The sequence below is a fragment of the Caretta caretta genome, chromosome 10, assembly GCF_965140235.1.
Source record: "Caretta caretta isolate rCarCar2 chromosome 10, rCarCar1.hap1, whole genome shotgun sequence".
Lineage (NCBI taxonomy): Eukaryota > Metazoa > Chordata > Testudines > Cheloniidae > Caretta > Caretta caretta.
Window position 1 is genome coordinate 35,227,213 of NC_134215.1, and position 19,431 is coordinate 35,246,643.

General features: G+C 46.6%; 1 protein-coding gene across 3 annotated transcripts in view; it reads left to right on the forward strand.

The window, feature by feature from the left end:
* XPO6 (exportin 6) overlaps positions 1-19,431 on the forward strand; it is a 114,681-nt gene that overhangs the window by 79,910 nt on the left and 15,340 nt on the right. For all 3 annotated transcript variants that reach the window (XM_048866290.2, XM_048866287.2, XM_048866286.2), the window contains exons 12-18: positions 436-505; positions 2,851-3,010; positions 3,797-3,889; positions 9,272-9,416; positions 9,993-10,139; positions 11,648-11,837; positions 17,767-17,922. In XM_048866290.2, coding sequence (XP_048722247.1) covers positions 436-505; positions 2,851-3,010; positions 3,797-3,889; positions 9,272-9,416; positions 9,993-10,139; positions 11,648-11,837; positions 17,767-17,922 — 961 coding nt within the window. The remainder of the gene's footprint in view (positions 1-435; positions 506-2,850; positions 3,011-3,796; positions 3,890-9,271; positions 9,417-9,992; positions 10,140-11,647; positions 11,838-17,766; positions 17,923-19,431) is intronic.

Consider the following 19,431-nt stretch of genomic DNA (forward strand, 5'->3'; position numbering starts at 1 on the left):
ACCTCAATCCTGATCTGCAACCCCACCTTCTTTTCACCCAGGGTCCCGTGCAGGGCTGCATGTGCATTTCAGTAATGACTAGCAACATGGTGTACTGCACCACCACTGCTCTTCTCAGGTAGCCAGTCATGTCAGCATTGACTACCAGTGTTGATGTGGAAAGGACAGCTGTTACTTGAGGAATTTCTCTAACACAGGGACTTTCTGGTTTTGATGCTAGCTGTCTAGAATAGAAAAGCGTAGGGCATCAAATCCTCCAGAACCTACAATCCTTCCCTTCTTCCAAATTCCTTTTGTAAGACTAATTATGGGGAGAAGGAGGAGAAAATTGGAAGTAATTGTCCTCTGGCCCAAATTAATTGAATGGAGAAGCATTAAGTCTCTCTGCTTTAACATTAAAATCACACCTTTGTGTTGTGTCCCTTTTTTTCCCAGTTCCCAGTTCTGCAGGATAACTTGGAAGTATACCTGGGACTACAGCAGTTTGTGGTCACTTCAGGGACAGGTAATACCACTCTCCAGTGTTACATTTCTGAGTTCTTTATACACTTACTTAGCTGTAAAAATGTTGTATTCATGCATTAAGCTCTTGCTTGCTGTCAAACTGTCCATTACTACTTCAGCATCAATATTCTAGAGGTTAACCCTAAAATTCTTCACACCTGGATGCTTACACACACTGCATAAGGGCTCAGCATTCAGAAATATGAGTTTGGTGTTTGTTCTCTGAGGAATCTGCTTTCTGGTTAGAAATATGGTTTATATTGATATGTTTTCTCATGGATTCTGGTACTTGAAACAGGAAGACTGGTGGGGAGCACAGAGATGTAGCATGGTTGATATAGGTAAATGACTGTCAGCTTTTCCACTGGAAACTCCATTCAGAAAGGGCTCGTTTTAATTTGGTTTGGGCTTAAACTCAGAATCAAGCTCTCAGAATGTGGAAGCATTTTTGTTTAGGATTAAATGAAAATTAGTTGAGAATACTTGAATGAGAAGATCAAGGAGACAGTGGCATTTAGGCTAGTTTGTGACTCTCTGCTAACTGCCATTCCAAGAGCCTGTGTGTCTTGGTGGGAAGAAGGAATAAAACTATTCCCAACCTACCAAAAGAGTTTAATCCCGAAGAGAGAAACAGGACCCTCTTTCAGGCTGTTGGCTCGCCTTGTGGGCTAGCTGTTTGACAGCTGAGGAAAGGGTGGGTGGGTGGGGGATATTAACTGGTTGAGAGATTTAATTGGGGGGTGTACAATTTATACTAGCTAGACACATGTTTTTAACCCTTTAGAATGTATCACTTCATTAAGCCTTCTGACATGGCTGTTAGAAAAATCTGCTGTATGCTAAATATCACAAGACGTTCATGTTATCCACATCATCACTTAGAGAAGTTGAACACAAACCACCTAATATATTAAAATATGCGCATTTTAAATGCACTAAATCACTGCAGTGTATGCTGATGGAAAGCTTCATTACTTCTAAGCTGTTTAACTGTTACAATTCTGGCCCTGGCTCCCAAGTATTTTTTTTCTGGTACTCTGGCTGCCCCAGTGGGTCAGTAGAGTACAGTGATTTATTGCACAGACAAGGCTCCAGAAGCTTACCATGCCAGATATTAGCAATTTGTGGATTATGTTCTGCACCCAGGTTTATGGCCTCTTCCGACCTAGAACTGTCACTACACATGTTCATGGAAGGCTTATAGACAAGGGTGTATAACAGAAGTTGGTTCAGGAACTGGCTTTTCATCTAAGAAGGGCATGGATCAGAGCAGACAGCTTAGACTCAAGTACAGCTTCAGGATCATACTATAAAGTGCCTGTTTTAGCAGTTTCACATCTTGCAATCTTGATGGAAATAGCTCCTACATTTCAACATCAGTGCTGAGACTAAATTGGCATGAGTGAAAAAATACGTTGTTTTAATGTTCAATTGTTGTCTGAACAATTGAAAGGAAAGCAAGGAAAATTCTTCAGCTGTCCTCATTGTCCTTAGGCCTGTGCATTATAATATGTATTTTCCAGCAGAGTGTCCCATGCTAGGTGACACTGTACTACTGGAAAAATAGAAATAAACATCTACGTTATCCATATCGTGTTATAGCCTAGTCTATGAAAACAAAATTCCAGGATTCAGTATGTTGCATGTATCTGGGTGCTGTGACTGTAGATAGTTAGCCACACATTGTGTTTGCCTCTGAATTTAATTCACCCAGGTTACAAATGTGGTTTTGTTGTTGTTTTTCTAGGAATTTTTGTACTCTGTTGCTATACAGACAAACAGCAGAGGGAGCCAAACTAGCAACCTTATTCCCAGAGCTGGGATCTTCATTTTTTTTCATGTCAAACAGTAACCAAAAAAAGACTTCTGTTAGCTACACTTTCATCCAAACAAAGCAAAATGGCTGGGGAACTTTATTTTCAGTCTTCTTTAAAGAGAATTACAATGATGGGCAGTGAGAACTTAAATCTATCTGCAAAAACTATATTTGACAGCGTCCATTTAAACTTATTTTATTCATTCTTTCCATCATTTGTATGGTGCTCAGAGCTGAACTGTGACCCATGGGATAGTTAATTTAAAGAGACTGCTTGTAATTAAGTTAGCACAAAGTCTGCATTTCCTGTAGTTACATAATTGGGTTTCTCATCTGAAAGAGCTGTATTTATTACAGATATAGGTTACATGTGCTTTGTGCTTTAATTTTATAATATTTGAGGGGGAGAGAGAGGGAGGGAGACACTCCAAACTGCCTGAATGTTAATCAATGGTTAACAGCAAACCGAAGAGCGTTTACACTTGAATCTTGCCTTGCTTTATGGCTAACGGACCACAATGTCATTTCAGGTCAGAGGCTGAATATCACTGCAGAGAATGACTGCCGACGCTTGCACTGCTCCCTACGAGACCTTAGTTCCCTGCTGCAGGCTGTTGGCCGTTTAGCCGAGTACTTTATTGGGGATGTTTTTGCTGCCCGGTTCAACGATGCCCTTACAGTAGTGGAGAGGTAGGCAAAAGGTTACTGCATCAGGGAATAGTGCTGCCATTCCTCCACCAGTGCAGAGGAACTGTTTACGACTTTTAAGGCCTGCCACCCCCACAATGAATAGCAAAAAACACAAACTACCTTCTGCAACAGAGTAACTGGAATGCCAGTCTACCAAATGCCAGAGGTATTGCTTCACCAGTGCTAAATTTCTCAAATATACTCCTGTAATCCTTTAAATACATATTTTAGAGATGAACATCTAAGTAATCAATTATTGCTTAATTCTGAACAATTATTGGGGAAGTCGAGTCCACTCTTATGGTGTAACTGCAGCTATTCTGATTAATGGAACTGAGGATATAATTTAATTACTTCAGGTATTCATCACCCAAAACAAAATCTCCGTTGGATGTCTGTCTGTCTGATAAAGTACATGTAAGAGCTGGAAATCAGATTTCCATTTGACTCTTCTCAACTCCCAAATAAGCATATGTTTAAACACAGCTTATACATAGCCCTGTGCTTACATTCAGAAATACTGTACCTATTCCCTTGCATCACAAGCAGACTTGGTCTAAATGGCCCTGTTGTGCTAGACAATCTAGAGTGAGAGTGTGTGTGTGTGTGTGTGTGTGTGTGTGTGTGTGTGTGTGTGTGAGAGAGAGAGAGAGAGAGCATTTAGTCAGTGTGCAGTCTAGCTGAGTGCCATGTTACGATAAAGTATATTCTGGTTGTTCTTTATGTACATGCATATCTGTATTTTACAATTCCTACACACTCCTTGATTTGCTTCTTCATTGGCAGGCTGGTCAAGGTAACACTGTACGGGTCCCAGATTAAACTGTACAACATTGAAACTGCTGTGCCATCTGTATTGAAACCTGACCTTATTGACGTGTGAGTATGAGACTTTTACTGCAAAACCAAAATTATACCGTAGGCTTCCAAAGGGTTTTCCTGCTATTGGTGTTCACAGGACCAAAAATCATGAGTGGAAGTGTCTGAATTTAGGTCCCTTATTTCTTTTCCCTAGTGGGGAAGCATTGGAATCCCAAGGACTTGTCAGTATTTTTCTCCACTTACTTTCCATGCCAGGTGATACACATTTATCCTCCAGTGTCTCCTAGCTGACCATGAAGAAGCTTTATGGTCACAGTCCCCAGATCAAGGCTAACCAGCTGCTCTTCGTACTCAGACCACTGTTTCCGCCAATTCATGTTCGTAGCCCAGCTGCCTAGTTCCATTCATATGAGATTTAAATTAAAAAAAAGATCAGTTAGGGTCAGAGATGAAAAACAGCTCCCATGTTGGCTCTAAATGCAAAGCAGTGATAACAGCCCATAATACACCTTGTACTGACCACAAGGAAGCTCAGTTCTCTTGAAGTGTTAGGGTAATTAAAGTAATCATGTAAAAATGGTAGCATCTTACATGCCTGCTCTGGGTATGTAGTCTGGACTTATGTAGCAAATATTTTGTTACTTCTGTTAGTGCCTGTACTACTATGGGAAAGTGAGCCAGGTTCTATTCTGGCCCAGGCATCAGCAGAACTGGTAACCAAGTTAAAATTCCAGAGCTAAATGCTGCCCTCTGCTAAATTCTGCAATCCCACTTCAGATAATGCACTTGCATGGGTGTCACTAAGGATGGGAATTTAGTCCTCAATCTTTATTACTGTTTGGTACATGAGCCAGAACACAGATTAATTCTCAGATTTCAGGATGAGTATGTGCCTTTGTAATCTATAAAACCCATTTCTATCAAGTTATAAAATGAGGAAATTTGATCCACAAGTTAAAACTTGAAGAGACTCCACATTTAAAATAGAATACCACTTTAATGGTCTTCATCTCTCCATTCTGCTCTGTTGAACATGCCTTTTTCTACCAGCTGACCTTGTGAGCAGGGTTTAAACATGTCCTTTTGAAAAGTTTCTTTTGATTTGTGATTGCATGTATCAAACTTCAGTGATTCCATGCTGGTAATTTGGTTTTATCACATAGTCCCCTGAGTCTCTCTGCTATTAATCCAAACTTAGTGTTGCTTACATTAGGTTCAAACCAAGCTTAACTTTTCCATGTTAAATAGCTCTATTGTCCCTTTCTCATAACAGCCCTGCCAGTCTGGAATTCTTCTGGATTTGTTGGCCTGTTTTCATCTACTTGCTATCAATAATTCCAATCCTCCTGTCAATCAAAGCAGAAATCCATATTGCTCTAGTCTGACATCAATTTAAGCCATGCTTATTTCAGTCTGTTACTGAAGTTAAGGGGAGATAAGATTGAGGTCTATAAAATCATGACTGGTGTAGAGAAAGTAGATAAGGAAATGTTATTTACTACTTCTCATAACACAAGAACTAGGGGTCACTAAATGAAATTAATAGGCAGCAGATTTAAAACAAACAAAAGGAAGTGTTTCTTCACACAATGCTCAGTCAGCCTGTGGAACTCCTTGCCAGAGGATGTTGTGAAGGCCAAGACCATAACAGGGTTCAAAAAAGAACTAGATAAATTCATGGAGGATAGGTCCATCAATGGCCGTTAGCCAGGATAGGCAGGGATAGTGTCCCTAGCCTCTGTTTGCCAGAAGCTGGGAATGAGCGACAGGTGATGGATCACTTGATGATTACCTGTTCGGTTCATTCCCTCTGGGGCACCTGACATTGGCTACTATCGGAAGACAGGATACTGGGCTAGATGGACCTTTGGCCTGACCCAGTATGGCCGTTCTTATGTTCATAGAATATCAGGGTTGGAAGGGACCTCAGGAGGTCATCTAGTCCAACCCCCTGCTCAAAGCAGGACCAACCCCAACTAAATTATCCTAGCCAGGGCTTTGTCAAGACTGACCTTAAAAACCTCTAAGGAGGGAGATTCCACCACCTCCCTAGGTAACCCCATTCCAGTGCTTCACCATCCTGCTAGTGAAAAATTTTTCCCCAATATCCAACCTAAACCTTCCCCACTACAACATGTTCTTAAGTTGTGTAACTTTCACCTCCATCTTCTTTCCCTCAGCACTATCAGTGAGGATCATTCTGGTCTGTTGCTTTTGACATGGCATTGAGCCTGAAACAGAGCACTTGAAACACCAATCCAGCAGTTTATTTTAATTTAACCTCTTGCTAACTTTCCTGTACTCCTGACAGATGCACAGTGGAGCTATAATAGCACAAGGGTGCAGTTATGCAACCTATCTCAACGCACTTGGTGGGTGCAGGTACTAGGGCAAATGCCAGTGCCGTCCTCAGGCATACGCAGCTGCGTAGGGCACCATGAAATTTGGGGCACCAAATTGCCTGAAATTGCGTGGTGTCCTAGGCAGCTGCGTGCTGCATATGCAGCAACACAAGCCCTATCCCCTGGCTGCCCCCTCCCCCCCCCCCCCCCCCCAACCCCATGGGCTGCGCCCACTGCAAGGGGCAGGGCTGTCCCTAGGGGAGTGTGGGGCCCCGGACAACTCCCTCCACCACACCTCTTACCCTCCCCCCCGCTCTACCCCGGCCCACCCCCATTCTACCTCTTCCTCCAGTGACCCCTTACTCACCGGCAGCGGCGGAAAGCGGAGCAACCCGGCCCCAGCCCGCTCCACTCCGCCAGCTCCCAGCTGCGGCGCTCCACTTCTCGCTGCCAGTGAGTGCAGGGAGGTTGGGGAAAGGACGTCCCCCGCACTCGCCGGCAGCGGGAAGCGGAGCGACGTGGCCCCAGCCCTCTCCACTTCCCTTGCCCCAGCCCCAGCCGTGTCGCTGTGGGGGTGGTTAGGAAAAGGTCCCCCGCCCCACCGACTCACCAGTGGCGGGAAGCGGAGCCCTGCGGCTGGGAGTTGGCGAAGTAGAGCTGGCTGGGGCCAGGCTGCTCCACTTCCTGCCGCTGACAGTGAGTGTGGGGGTGGGATCCCTTCCCCGAGCGACACAGCTGGGGCCTGGGCAAGGGAAGTGGACCGGGCTGCTCCCGGTCCCCCACTAATCCTCCTGGCTACTATGGGCCTGTGGAGCCCCCCAAAGTGCACCCCCACAGCTCCTGCCTCCCAGACCCGGGGCCGTAGTTTACCCAAATGGCTAGGGATGGCCCTGGCAAAGGCAACATTTTAAAGTAACTGAACTTATTTACTGTTGATTGAACTCCCAATTCATGTGATAATCCCTGGCAAAAATAGTCTAGAGATAAGCTGTAGACACTGAGGGAGGTGCGCAGTTTAAAACAACAAGAAACAAACATTATCTTGGCAATACAAAATTAAGATAAACCTAAAGTCAGCAAGATGTAAACTTCTTTCTCTGCTCACCTTCCCCCTGTGGACACCCAACAGTGGGATGGAGGTTTTGATAAAGCCATTCAGTTTGCTGCCACAGGCAGCAGAGATCTTACAAATCTGCTCCATGTGCTTTATTTGCACATTGTGCCAGCTACATAGAGGGAATGCTGGAGTGTGGGGCTATGGTTTAATGCATAAAATATCTGCCCATGTGAAGCCCACCGCCAGGAGTCCTTGGCATGTAAGCGCTCTAATTTTTGGTCCAACCCTCCATCTTCATAGTTTTACAAACAAGGTCTTAAGTCTTGCTGTATGACAACTTTCACGTTTGAAATCCTGTAAACTCCTGGGGAATGAATCTAACCAGGTGTCTTTCAGTGAAAGGTGCAGCACTTTGTTTGACTGCATCTGGCTCGGAAGAAAAGCTTACTGTAGTTATTTAAAGACTCCCTTCTATTTAAAAGATGTGGAAGTGTGCAGACTTGACTTCCGTATTCTGGTTGATAGACCAGTTAAGTTACTGGTCAGTGTTTGATGTTGTGATATCTGCAACCTTGAGGCTCAGAGTATTGCTTAGTTTTCAGTTCTATGGGCAGAGTTAAGGTGGATTGAAAAACTTCAAGTATACTTTCAATCCAAGTATTTGGAGTATTCAGCTCCAAACTTTCAAGTGACTTAAGTACAGCCTTTGCGTTGAATTTTCAGGCTTTGTAATGTTTGGGGGGGGGGGGGGGGGAGGTGTTTGTGTGGACTAGAACATTCTCAAGGGAGTCCCCTGTAAGTAACTGATAGGTGTTTAGTCTTAAAATTTACCTTAAAGTTCCCAGGCTGGGAATTTCCTTAGGTGTCTAAAATATATATTGAATTGTTCAGTGATGGGAGTCCTGCAGTCTCCAACCTGTGTGGGGCCAGCCCCCAAACTGTCCCGGGAGCAGGGTTCCCTTTCTACCACCAGTCAAGTGGATAGGTACATAGGGATAGGACACGTAAAATGAAACTAGCTGGTTTGGGGAGTAGTCCCTAGACTGCTAGAGGGGTACCCACTCTTCACATGGGCAAGAGACGGTCTAGTGTCCCTCCCCATTCTCCCATCTTGACTGCATGCTGCTTCTGCCCCTCCATCCCTGTTGTGGCTGCTACCATTGAAGCTATGCGGAGTTAAGAACTCTACAGAATTCATCATGTCACCATAAATTGCTTTTATTTCCTCCCACATGCACACCTAATAAAAACCGTTACAAACGAGACAGATATCTGGCCTTATCAGGTGCTTAAATATGGCCATGAGTGTGGTTTCAATCAGATTGAATCAAGCTTAGAGGTGGAGGGATAGCTCAGTGGATTGAGCATTGGCCTGCTAAACCCAGGGTTGTGAGTTCAATCCTTGAAGGGGCCATTTAGGGATCTGAGGTAATAATTGGGGATTGGTCCTGCTTTGAGGACCAGGTGACCTCCTGAGGTCCCTTCCAGCCCCGATATTCTATGAAGCACATACCAAAGAGTTTTAGGGGGGAGGGATAGCTCAGTGGTTTGAGCATTGGCCTGCTAAACCCAGGGTTGTGAGTTCAATCCTTGAGGGGGCCATTTAGGGATCTGGGGCAAAAATTGGGGATTGGTCCTGCTTTGAGCAGGGGGTTGGACTAGATGACCTCCTGAGGTCCCTTCCAACCCTGATATTCTATGATTCTATGAAGCTTGGCCAACTGTTGTGCCAAAGGAAGTTCTGGAAATGTTCCAGAAGTGCAGTCGTCCTATTTTTCTCTCTCTCAAAAAAGTCAGGTCCAGTTTGCCTTAAAGTTTCCAGAAATTCTAATGCACATGTTAAACTTCAGACATGGACAGTTCTGGATGTCTTATAATGGGAAAAGCTATTGTCCACCTTAACTCCGGGGAAAAAAGTGCCTCTCCGTAATACATCATCAGAGCAACTTTACTGTATTCGAGACTTCTGCCATCCTGTTGTGGTCCTTCTGGAATGCCCTTTATCACATCTTTGTTATAACTGTCTCTCCCTCCTTCCAGCCATGCTCAGTCGCTGGCAGCATTGCAGGCTTACTCTCATTGGCTAGCCCAGTTCTACAGTGAAGTTCATCGGCAGAATCCAGAGCAGATCATCTCTCTAGTCTCCACCGCCCTGGAAGCAATTATTCCACTCATCAGCTCCAAGGTACCTTCATCAAAAAAGGCGAATACTTCTCTGAGAAACAAGAGGATAAAACCTGAAATTAACATCCAGCCTTCCATGCAGATGCTACTCTTGTCTCTATGCATTTAGCAGGTTGGCCCTCAGGACAAGTGAATCTGCAGATGAGAGGTTCTGTTTGTTTGCCTATGCAATGCATTTGTCTGCTTTCCAAGAACATGGTGAAAAACTTGGTGAGGTGTGAAGGTAGTGTCACTGAGACAAAAGCTGCCTTAAATAGCATCCTAGAAATAAATGACAGCTGCAAGAGCAGCCTCTTAAATAAAGATGGATTAATAAAGGTCTGATTATATTGTGGCTCCTTTAATTTGGGAGTTGAGAAATCTTCACACTCGGTGGTAAGGGGTTGACCTGTGTTCTGATTAAAGGCCACTGAATACTGACTTGTGCTTGAAGGCTAGTTTGTGTGAATATTCTGTCTGTCCGATTCAGTGTGCTCTTGAATACCAGTGCTGTGTCCCAGAAAGTCCACTGTCTCTTCTTGACGCTGTGTGGGACTGAGTTACTGCAGAGCCTAAGAGAACATGCTTTCTTTTTCAGGTGCAAGAGAAGTTGCTGTTGTCTGCATGCCATTTGCTGGTCTCGTTAGCTACCACAGTGCGGCCAGTGTTCTTGATTAGAATCCCAGCAGTACAGAAAGTTTTCAACAGGATCACAGATACCTCAGCTCAGCGGCTTCCTGATAAGGTGCTGTTTGACTCTAACACAAATGCAGAATGTCAGTTTAATTCGGTGCCCTGAGGAAACAATATCACAGCTTTTACCACCATGGTACATCAATTTCAGGGAAAGAGACGTTACTCCTGGATTCTATAAACATTACATGCAGCAATCTGAGTGTCTTGGATACGTCCGTGGCCTTTAATGTTTAGAGTAGAAGTACTAAAAATGAGGAAAAACATAAAATTCACAAATCTCATTAAACAACAACTTAACTTCCCATAACTTGTACCTGATGTCCTGGCTGTTTTATGATGGCAAGAGCTCTGAATTATCTACACTTGATAGTTTTGTTTCTGAACCTCTGCATTCTAGGGCTGACTGTGACTCATGGGGAGGAATATTTCCATTCAGATTCCTTAGTCTGCATTCCCAGTTTAAATGCTGATTTGTATTAAGTAGTACTTAAAGGCCCTGGCAAAGATCAGGATCTCCTTGTGTTGAGGACTGTACAAACCTATTGTCCCAAAGAACTTGCAATATAAATAACAAGACAGACCATAGGAAGGAGCAAGGAAGTGTTATCCTTGGGCTTGTGTACACAGTGCTGTGGACTGTAGAGGGGCCAATTGCAGAGCTCACCAAAGTGTTGCAATCTAACTGCCCTGTTTGGACACTAGTGGCACAAACTAAAAGGTGCCCAGTTTGTATTAACGTATGTCCCCTTTCAAACAGGACTCTGTTAATGTAAGCTAGATAGCTTTTAGGATACATCTACGCTGCAGTAAAAGACCTGTGGCGCAGCTACAGCTGGCCTGGGTCAGGTGACTCTGGCTGTGGGGCTATAAAATAGCGAAGGGGAGGAGGATCTCAGAGCCTGGATTCCAGCCTGAGCCCAAACATCTACATTGCTATTTTTGTCCCTGCAGCAGGAGCCCACTGAAACACTCTGTGCTGCGTTTTTTTTATTGCAGTATAGACATACCCTTGGTTCATGCCAGCAGTGTCCACACAGGGCAGTTAGATCACAGCACTTTGGTGGGCTCTGTAATTCACATCACTGTAGTCCACGCTGCTGGGCAGTGTAGACAAAGCCCTCATTATTCAGATGCAGAACTGAAGCACAAAGATTGAGTGAATTGCTCAAGGTTACCCATCCGATGAAGTGGGCTGTAGCCCATGAAAGCTTATGCTCAAATAAATTTGTTAGTCTCTAAGGTGCCACAAGTACTCCTGTTCTTTTTGCAGATACAGACTAACACGGCTACTACTCTGAAACCAGAGTCTAGGAACTGAATCCAGATCTGAGGCTGGGTCTAGTGCCTTAATCACAATACTCGCCTTCCCCTTCTAGTTTGTAGAGCTGCAAGATTTCAGCTGCATGTTGAGTTTAATGTCTCTTATTAAACTTGATTTTCAGGGCTTATGCTAGAATCGCACTTCCATATAAAGTGAGAGAGGTCTCCCTTAAATGAGGCAATAGCAGGTTCCTTAAAGCTGCATTGTTTCAAGGCTTAATGTTTCGTTGATTCCAGGCCCAGGTGCTGGTGTGCAGAGCGCTCTCAAATGTGTTGTTGCTGCCATGGCCAAATCTCCCAGAGAATGAGCAGCAGTGGGCAGTTCGCTCAACCAACCATGCCAGTCTGATTTCTGCCCTCACAAGGGAATACCGCCATCTGAAATCCAGTGCCATCCTGCCACAGAGGAAAGTGCGGCTGGAGGACAGTAAGTGCTCTGTTTCCTGAAATGAGCCACCCACCAGGGCAGCTGCTGATAGGGAATCATTAAGCAGAGTTGTTCCAATAACTCCACTAGCTGGAAGGCCTGTACTCAGAGACTTATTTGGGAGGCTGAGGTGTGAACAGTTAGATCAAATGACGATTTATGCGACTGTGCTTCCCACCTTTTCAGTGAGTGTTTTAAAGGGAACTTTTGCTCCAGTGAGTTGTCAGTACACTTCTTTGCTCTGAGAGCAGGATCAAGTTGTTGTTGGGACGGGTTGGATCACAGAAACCCCCTTGGGGCTGCCAAATGATATGCCAAGACGACTTCTGCCCCTGCTTTCCCTGCCAGCTTGGGACTCTACCCTGAGTTGTTGAGGCAGACACGCCAGTCTGCTCCAACACAGACCCAGGGTCTGAACCACGTGCCCCAAACCTGCAGACTCAACTGAAAGCAGCTTAAGAAGTGTTCCTGTCTTTAACACTCAGATGCCTAACTCCCAATGGGGTCCAAACCCCAAATAAATCAGTTTTACCCTGTATAAAGCTTATACAGGGTAAACTCATAAATTGTTTGCCCTCTATAACGCTGATAGAGATGCACAGCTGTTTTCTCCCCTCCCCCCCCATAAAGCTGACAGATATGCACAGCTGTTCTCCTTCCCCCCTCCCCCTGGGTATCAATACATACTCTGGGTTAATTAATAAGTAAAAAGTGATTTTATTAAAAACAGAAAGTAGGATTTCAGTGGTTCCAAGTAGTAACAGACAGAACGAAGTGAATTACCAAGCAAAATAAAATAGAATACGCAAGTCTATGTCTAAGAAGACTGAATACAGATAAAAACCTCACCCAGGAAGCTTCCTTTTACAGACTATTCTCCCTCTAGTCTGGTCCATCAATCACTCACACCCCCTGTAGTTACTGTCCCTTGTTTCAGGTATCCTTGGGGGTGGAGAGGCTCTCTTTAGCCAGCTGAAGACAAAATGGAGGGGTCTTCCACGGGCTTAAATAGACTTTCCCTTGTGGGTAGAGACCCCCCTCCTCTCTCCTATGCTAAATCCAGCTCCAAGATGGAGTTTTGGAGTTACATGGGCAAGTCACATGTCCATGCATGACACAGTTTTTACAGGCAGCAGCCATTGCTTACATGCTACCTTGAACGTCCTTAGGTAGACTTTTTATGTGGATTGGAGCCTTCCAAGATCCACTGTGCGTTAAGTGCTTCTTGATTGGGCACTTAACTTGCAAATTCCTTTCTGAAGAAGTTGACCAAATGCCTTACTAAGTTTGTTTTTAAATAACCAAGAATACAGCCAATATTCATAACTTCGAATATGATAATGACACATGCATATGAATAGGATGAATAGATTCAGTAGATCATAACCTTTACAGAGATGTTACATGGCGTATGTAGCATAAAACAGATTCCAGTTATGTCATATATACATTCATAAACATATTTCCATAAAGCCTTATGGGGGGCACCGTCACAGTCGTTTTTAACCTTCTAGGCAAGAAAGATTACATTATAAAATACTCTGGCTCGCTAATGCAATAGTTTGGGGGGCTACCATTAGGCTGTCATTCTGGAAATCTGGGTTGGAGGTAATGTTCCCAAAGATTTCAGCTGTGAGAAAATAGTAAGGATTTTGTCAAGACTGAGATATAGAGAACCCTTGTTGGGGTCGGGGGGTTGAAATTTCATGTTCTCTGCTAGCTAAAAGGGTTCCTATGCATGTTGTGGGGCTTTAGTTTTGAGGATCATTCTACTAAATACTATTTGGAATCCTACATTATCACTTACAGCTACAGTATGGACACAAGGTGTTCTTCGTCGAATGATTGCTCATTTGTATTCCACAATAGGTGTGCGTACTTGCCACGTGCACCAATGCTGGAAGTTTTTCCCCTAGCAGTGCCCATGGGGGGAGTGCCCCAGCGACCCCTGGAGTGGCACCTCCATGGCGTGGTATAAGGGGAGCGGCACGCTCCCCCTACCCTCAGTTCCTTCTTGCCACCAGCGAAGGTGCGTCGGAACTGCTCTGCTCAAGCTTAATGCTGTAGCTCATCCCCAGAACTGCTTGCTCGTTCAGTCTTAATACCTGTAGTTAGTTAGCTGTTTAGTTAATTCAGTTAGAGCGCTCGGGCTGGGGCATGTCCCGGGTTTTAAGTCGTGCGACACTTGTAGGCGACCTGTGCAAAGGAATGACCTGCACGCGGACTGTCTCCGCAGTTCGGGAGAAGCCCATATCCGCGATCATTGCAAAATTTGCAAGTCGTTTAAGCCTCAGACCAAGAGAGAAAGGGACATTAGGCTCCAGGCTATTCTGATGGAGTCGGCGCTGACCCCAACTTCAGTGTGCTGCTCCGAGTCGGCACCGCGGTGTCGGTGTGCGGCGACCCGCCGGCACTATTGACCAGTTGGCACCTCTCCCCGTCTACGGGGAATGCCCAGAAGGCTAGAAAGACACCGCTTTTGCAGCAGCACCGAAGTAAACCCGGAACAGAGGCTAGACCCATGTCCGGCAGTCCTCTATCCCCACCGGCCTCTAGACCTCCAACTCAAGTTGAGCGGAGTAGCCCGGCCTATTCAGAGCAGGCCTCCCCAGATGTCTAGATGCCCTCCACCGGAGGCCCTGCAGGTGGCCCGGGACGTTATGTCCATGCTGGTACCAGGAGCACCGCCAATGTCGGCTCCACACTTCAGAGGCAAGCCACCGCTGGGATCTCCGCAGTCGCCCCCGTCTCAGTCGAGAGAATGTTCCCAACTCCGTTCACCGTCTAGTGACCATTCAGGGCAAAGTCCAAGTGCATTGCCCTTGACTCCCACTACGCTGTCTGGTTGGGTTCCATCCGACCGAGATTCTTGGCACCGCTCCACCTCAAGGAGCGAATACCGATGGGACCAAAGCAGACGTCACCAAAGGACAGGTTTGAGACCCTGAAGGGGCTCATCGACACAGTCACAGTCCTGGTGACAACAGCCAGAGCATGCCTCTAGCTCTTGGGTCACCTGTTGGCGTGCATATACGTGGTCCGGCACGCCAGACTCAGGATGCGGCCCCTCCAGTTCTGGTTGGTCTCAGAGTTCTCCCAGGCCAGGGACAGGATGGACAAAGTCCTCACCATACCCGACTCGGTGATTGCCTCCCTCCGGTGGTGGTCTGCCCCAAGCAACATGCTCCAAGGGGTCCCGTTGCTGGAACTGGTGTCCGATGCATCGGACCTGGGTTGGGGGGCCCACATGGGGAACATTCAGACCCAAGGTCTGTGGTCGGCTCAGGATCTGACCCTACAAATAAATGTCAAGGAGCTCAGGGCGGTACGGCTGGCGTGCATGGCCTTCCGCTCGCACCTGGAGGGCAGGGTGGCCAGAGTCCTCACAGACAACATGGCCTTGATGTTCCATATCAACAGGCAAGGCGGGGCCCAATCCTCTGCCGCGAAGCCCACAGGCTGTGGGATTTCTGTATAGCCCACATCATCTGCCTAAAGGCTTTCCATCTACCGGGCGCCCGGAATGCGCGGGTGGATCGCTTGAGCAGAGATGTCTCCTCTCAGCACGAGTGGTCTCTCCACCCAGAGGTGGCTCACAGGCTTTTCCAAGTGTGGGGTACTCCCCCGGTGGACCTGTTCGCAACTCAACAGAACAGGCGCTGTCCCCGGTTCTGCTCCAGTGGTTCTGATGCCTTTCTCCTGTCCTGGTCAGGCCAGTTTCTTTGTGCCTTTCCCCCGTTCCCACTGATCAGCAAGGTGCTGGAAAAAAATAAAGACGAACAAGGCCCGGTTCCTTCTGATTGCCCCGGCATGACCCAGGCAACATTGGTACAGGACCCTCACGGACCTGGCCGTTACTCCACCATGGTCGTTGCCATTTCGCCCAGACCTGCTCTCCCAGGACCAGGGCCGCCTCCTCCATTCCAACCTAGCAGCTCTCCACCTCATGGTGTGGCTGCTCAATGGTTAGGTACGGAGGAAAGGACATGCTCAGAAGGGGTTCAATCCACGCCCCTCCACGCGCTGCTCCTGCTTGGCAAAGTGGTCCCAGTTGTCCGGATGGGCAAATGAGCGGGGCGTTTCCCCGGTGGCTGCCCCGATCCAGCTTATCCTGGACTACCTTCTCCACCTTAGAGCCCAGGGCCTGGTGCCCTTGTCAGTCAAGGTGCACCTGGCAGCCATATCAGCCTTCCATCCGCCAGTGCAGGGTCGTACGGTATTCTCCCATGCTACTGTGACTGGCCGCTTCCTCAAGGGGTTGAACCGTCTCTTCCCTGTATGCTCTGCCCCCGGTCCCACAGTGGGACCTAAACCTGGTCCCACCTCTCATGGAAGGTGGCCTTCCTGGTCGCAATCACTTGGGCCAGGTGGGTCTCGGAGCTCCGAGCCCTCATACACCGTTTTCCATAAGGACAAGGTCCAGCTCCGCCTGCACCCTGCATTCCTCCCGAAGGTGGTCTCCGCCTATCACATGGGTCAGGACATATTTCTACTGGTCCTCTGCCCCAAGCCCCTCATGTCCAGTGAGGAGCGCCGTTTCAACACGCTCGATGTGTAGTGGGCTCTGGCTTTCCACCTCGAGTGGACCAAGCTGTTCAGAAAGTCCTCACAACTGTTCATCACCTCGGCTGAGCGCATGAGGGGTCGGTCAATCTCCACTCAGCAGCTCTCCAACTGGATCACTTCGTGCATCCGTACCTGTTATGATCTGGCAGGTATCCCCCGCCACCAGTTGTGAAGGTGCACTCGACTCAAGTGCAAACCTTGTCGGCTGTCTTCTTGGCCCACGTCCCCATCCAAGGCTGCCACGTGGTCTTTGGTTCACATGTTCACCTCGCACTGTGCGATCATCTCCCAAACCAGAGATGAGGCCGGGTTTGGCAGGGCTGTACTCCGTCCTGAGAATTTGTGAACTCCTACCCACCTCCAACAGATATAGCTTGGAATCACCTATTGTGGAATACACATGAGCGATCACTCAAAGAAGAAAAGACAGTTACCTTTTCTGTAACTGGTGTTATTCGAGATGTGTTGCTCATGTCTATTCCACATCCCGCCCTCCTTCCCCTCTGTCGGAGGTGTCTGGCAAGAAGGAACTGAGGGTGGGGGGAGCGCGCAGCTCCCCTTATGCTGTGCCATGGAGGGGCCACTCCAGGGATTGCTGAGGCGCTCCCCCTTACGGGTACTGCTAGGGGAAAAACTTCTGGCACTGGTGCACGTGGCGAGCACGCACACCTATTGTGGAATAGACATGAGTAACACATCTTGAAGAACACCAGTTACGGAAAAGGTAACTGTCTTTTCAAAGCTGGCACATTCTGGAGAGCAGTGGTCTGCTTTATATACGGTACAAGTGTGTGGGGGCTGGGCTGTCTCAATCCTAAAAGGACAGTTGCTACTAATCAGAAACCTGCTGTGCAGCTTGAATTGGTCCAGTGTTTTCTCTCCTCCATTGGTATTTACACAGTGCTGGCTTGCAATGTCTTCACTGCTGTTGCCATTGTCATGAGTACTAAATTGACCCAGTGTATCCCATTGTTCCAGCATGCTTGTTCTTTGTTTTCTTCTTGTTTGGTGTTACTTTAACTAGCTGTATGTTTAAATGAGACCACTAATCTGCCTTCTCTGTGATCCCATAGTCTGCCTCTTAGTAGAAGCAGTAACCATTTGGACAAGCAAGGTACTTGAACACATGGCTAGCACTAAGCATGTGAGTTGTCTTCAGTGAGCCTGTTTGCTTAAAACTAGGCACACTCTCTGAAGCTCTTTTTGCATTGGGAACTTGAGCTGGTGTATAGTCATCTTGTCTGTGGAAAGGCTTCTAGGTTTTGACTATTGTAGATGTGGGTGTGTGATTTCTGCCACCTGGTTAGTTTTCTTAATATCCCTGGAAAATCTCTCATAAGTCTTTCTCCATCTTGATTTGCAGCCAAAGTGATCATCCACCAGACACTTAGTGTCTTAGAAGACATTGTGGAGAGTATCTCTGGAGAGTCTACCAAGTCTCGGCAGATCTGTTATCAGTCACTGCAGGAATCCGTGCAGGTCTCACTAGCCCTCTTCCCAGCTTTCATTCATCAGTCAGGTATAACAATAGGACAAGCTTTAATGCTGTGAGTAGCTCTTATGAGCTACTGATAAATGCCCAAGGCCCATTCTGATAAAATTAGCCTTGGCACATACATGATATGCATAGATTTGTTTGCCCAAGTGGAATGTGAATCAGTACCATGGGCAGCTGTTTAATTAGGAACTTTCAGGTTAAGCTGCATCTTGGATCAGGAAAGGGTCAGAGGACATTTGATAGGGAAATGGTCTTAAATTGCTTAAACAACTGGTATTCCAGCTGACGAGGACATAGTCATGAAAGCTTGTAACATACTGAATCCTCAAAATTCCCTATACCTGCTCCTCGGGAATGGTCCGTTGCACCACACACTATGGAACAAACCAGGCTAAGGGTTTAAAAACAAAAAATGTTTTTTTGCATGTAATGTTATCTGGCATTTACCATTTCTTCAGAATGGTGAAGAGGTGTGGAGGTGTAGCCCCGTTCAGACCAAGGCAGACAGTTCTTGAGACTGCTTGTGAAGCAAAGAATCCTGGGTCAGAGCCAGGCCCCAAAGGTCCTTGCTAACCAGTCTTATCCTGAGCAAGACCCCAGTTAATCTTGAGAAGCAGGCTTTGTATCACACTCTGGCAGCTGGAAGCTAAAGCCCCTGGAATACCCAGCACCTCACCTTAAAAGAGGCACCAGGGCAGCCAAGTGAGACCCTCATGGGTCATATCTAGTACCCCAAAGAGAGCTGGCAGCTTCTGCAGTGGAGCAGGAATACAAAACTGTTTCCCTTGGCTGTGTAGAGAAGTAAAGAGTTGGGGGGTAGGGGGAAGAGTAAGAGACAGGATAGAGGACAACTTTAAATGCAAACAAAATCCAGTAGGGTGAGCTGGGGTCCCAACTCCCTGATTAACCATTCTGGTGAATAGCTAGCAGACAAGGGAACAGTGAAATTACCTTTGTGAACAGTCTCATGCAGTTGCAATATTTATCCATGGTTGGACGTGCACAGTGAAAGAATTGAACAGATACAGCTTTAACATGGTTACCCAATCAAGTGTGTGAGACAGGGCTAGCACAAGACTTTGACTCTGCAGTGATGATCAGTTAAGCACACAACCATGTGCTGGGAATTACCTCTGAATTCAGCCAAGTGTCTTTAATAATTACAAAAATCAAACCAGTCAGTTTCCTTTTTCTCCTCCTCCCTTCCCCTGCCTCTTAAAGGTGCGTAGCTTTTGAATTTCATGTTACTTCCTGTTGATCCTGTATAAGCAGTGAACTGACAGAGCGTGGCCCAAGAGTAACCTCAGTACCTTCCATGTTGGCTCAGACTAATTAAGTGGGCTCTCTACTGTTAGCACTGTATCATGCTGGCTGGATGTATAAAAGGCCACTCCAGTTTGCCTCTTCCACCAGGTGTCAGGTTATAAACCTTTGGCACCAGCCCTTAGTCTCACTTACAATGGCAGCCCTGCTGGTAATCCCAGCATGAATAAGTAAAGGGGAATCCAGCACAGGAGGAGCAGATCATCA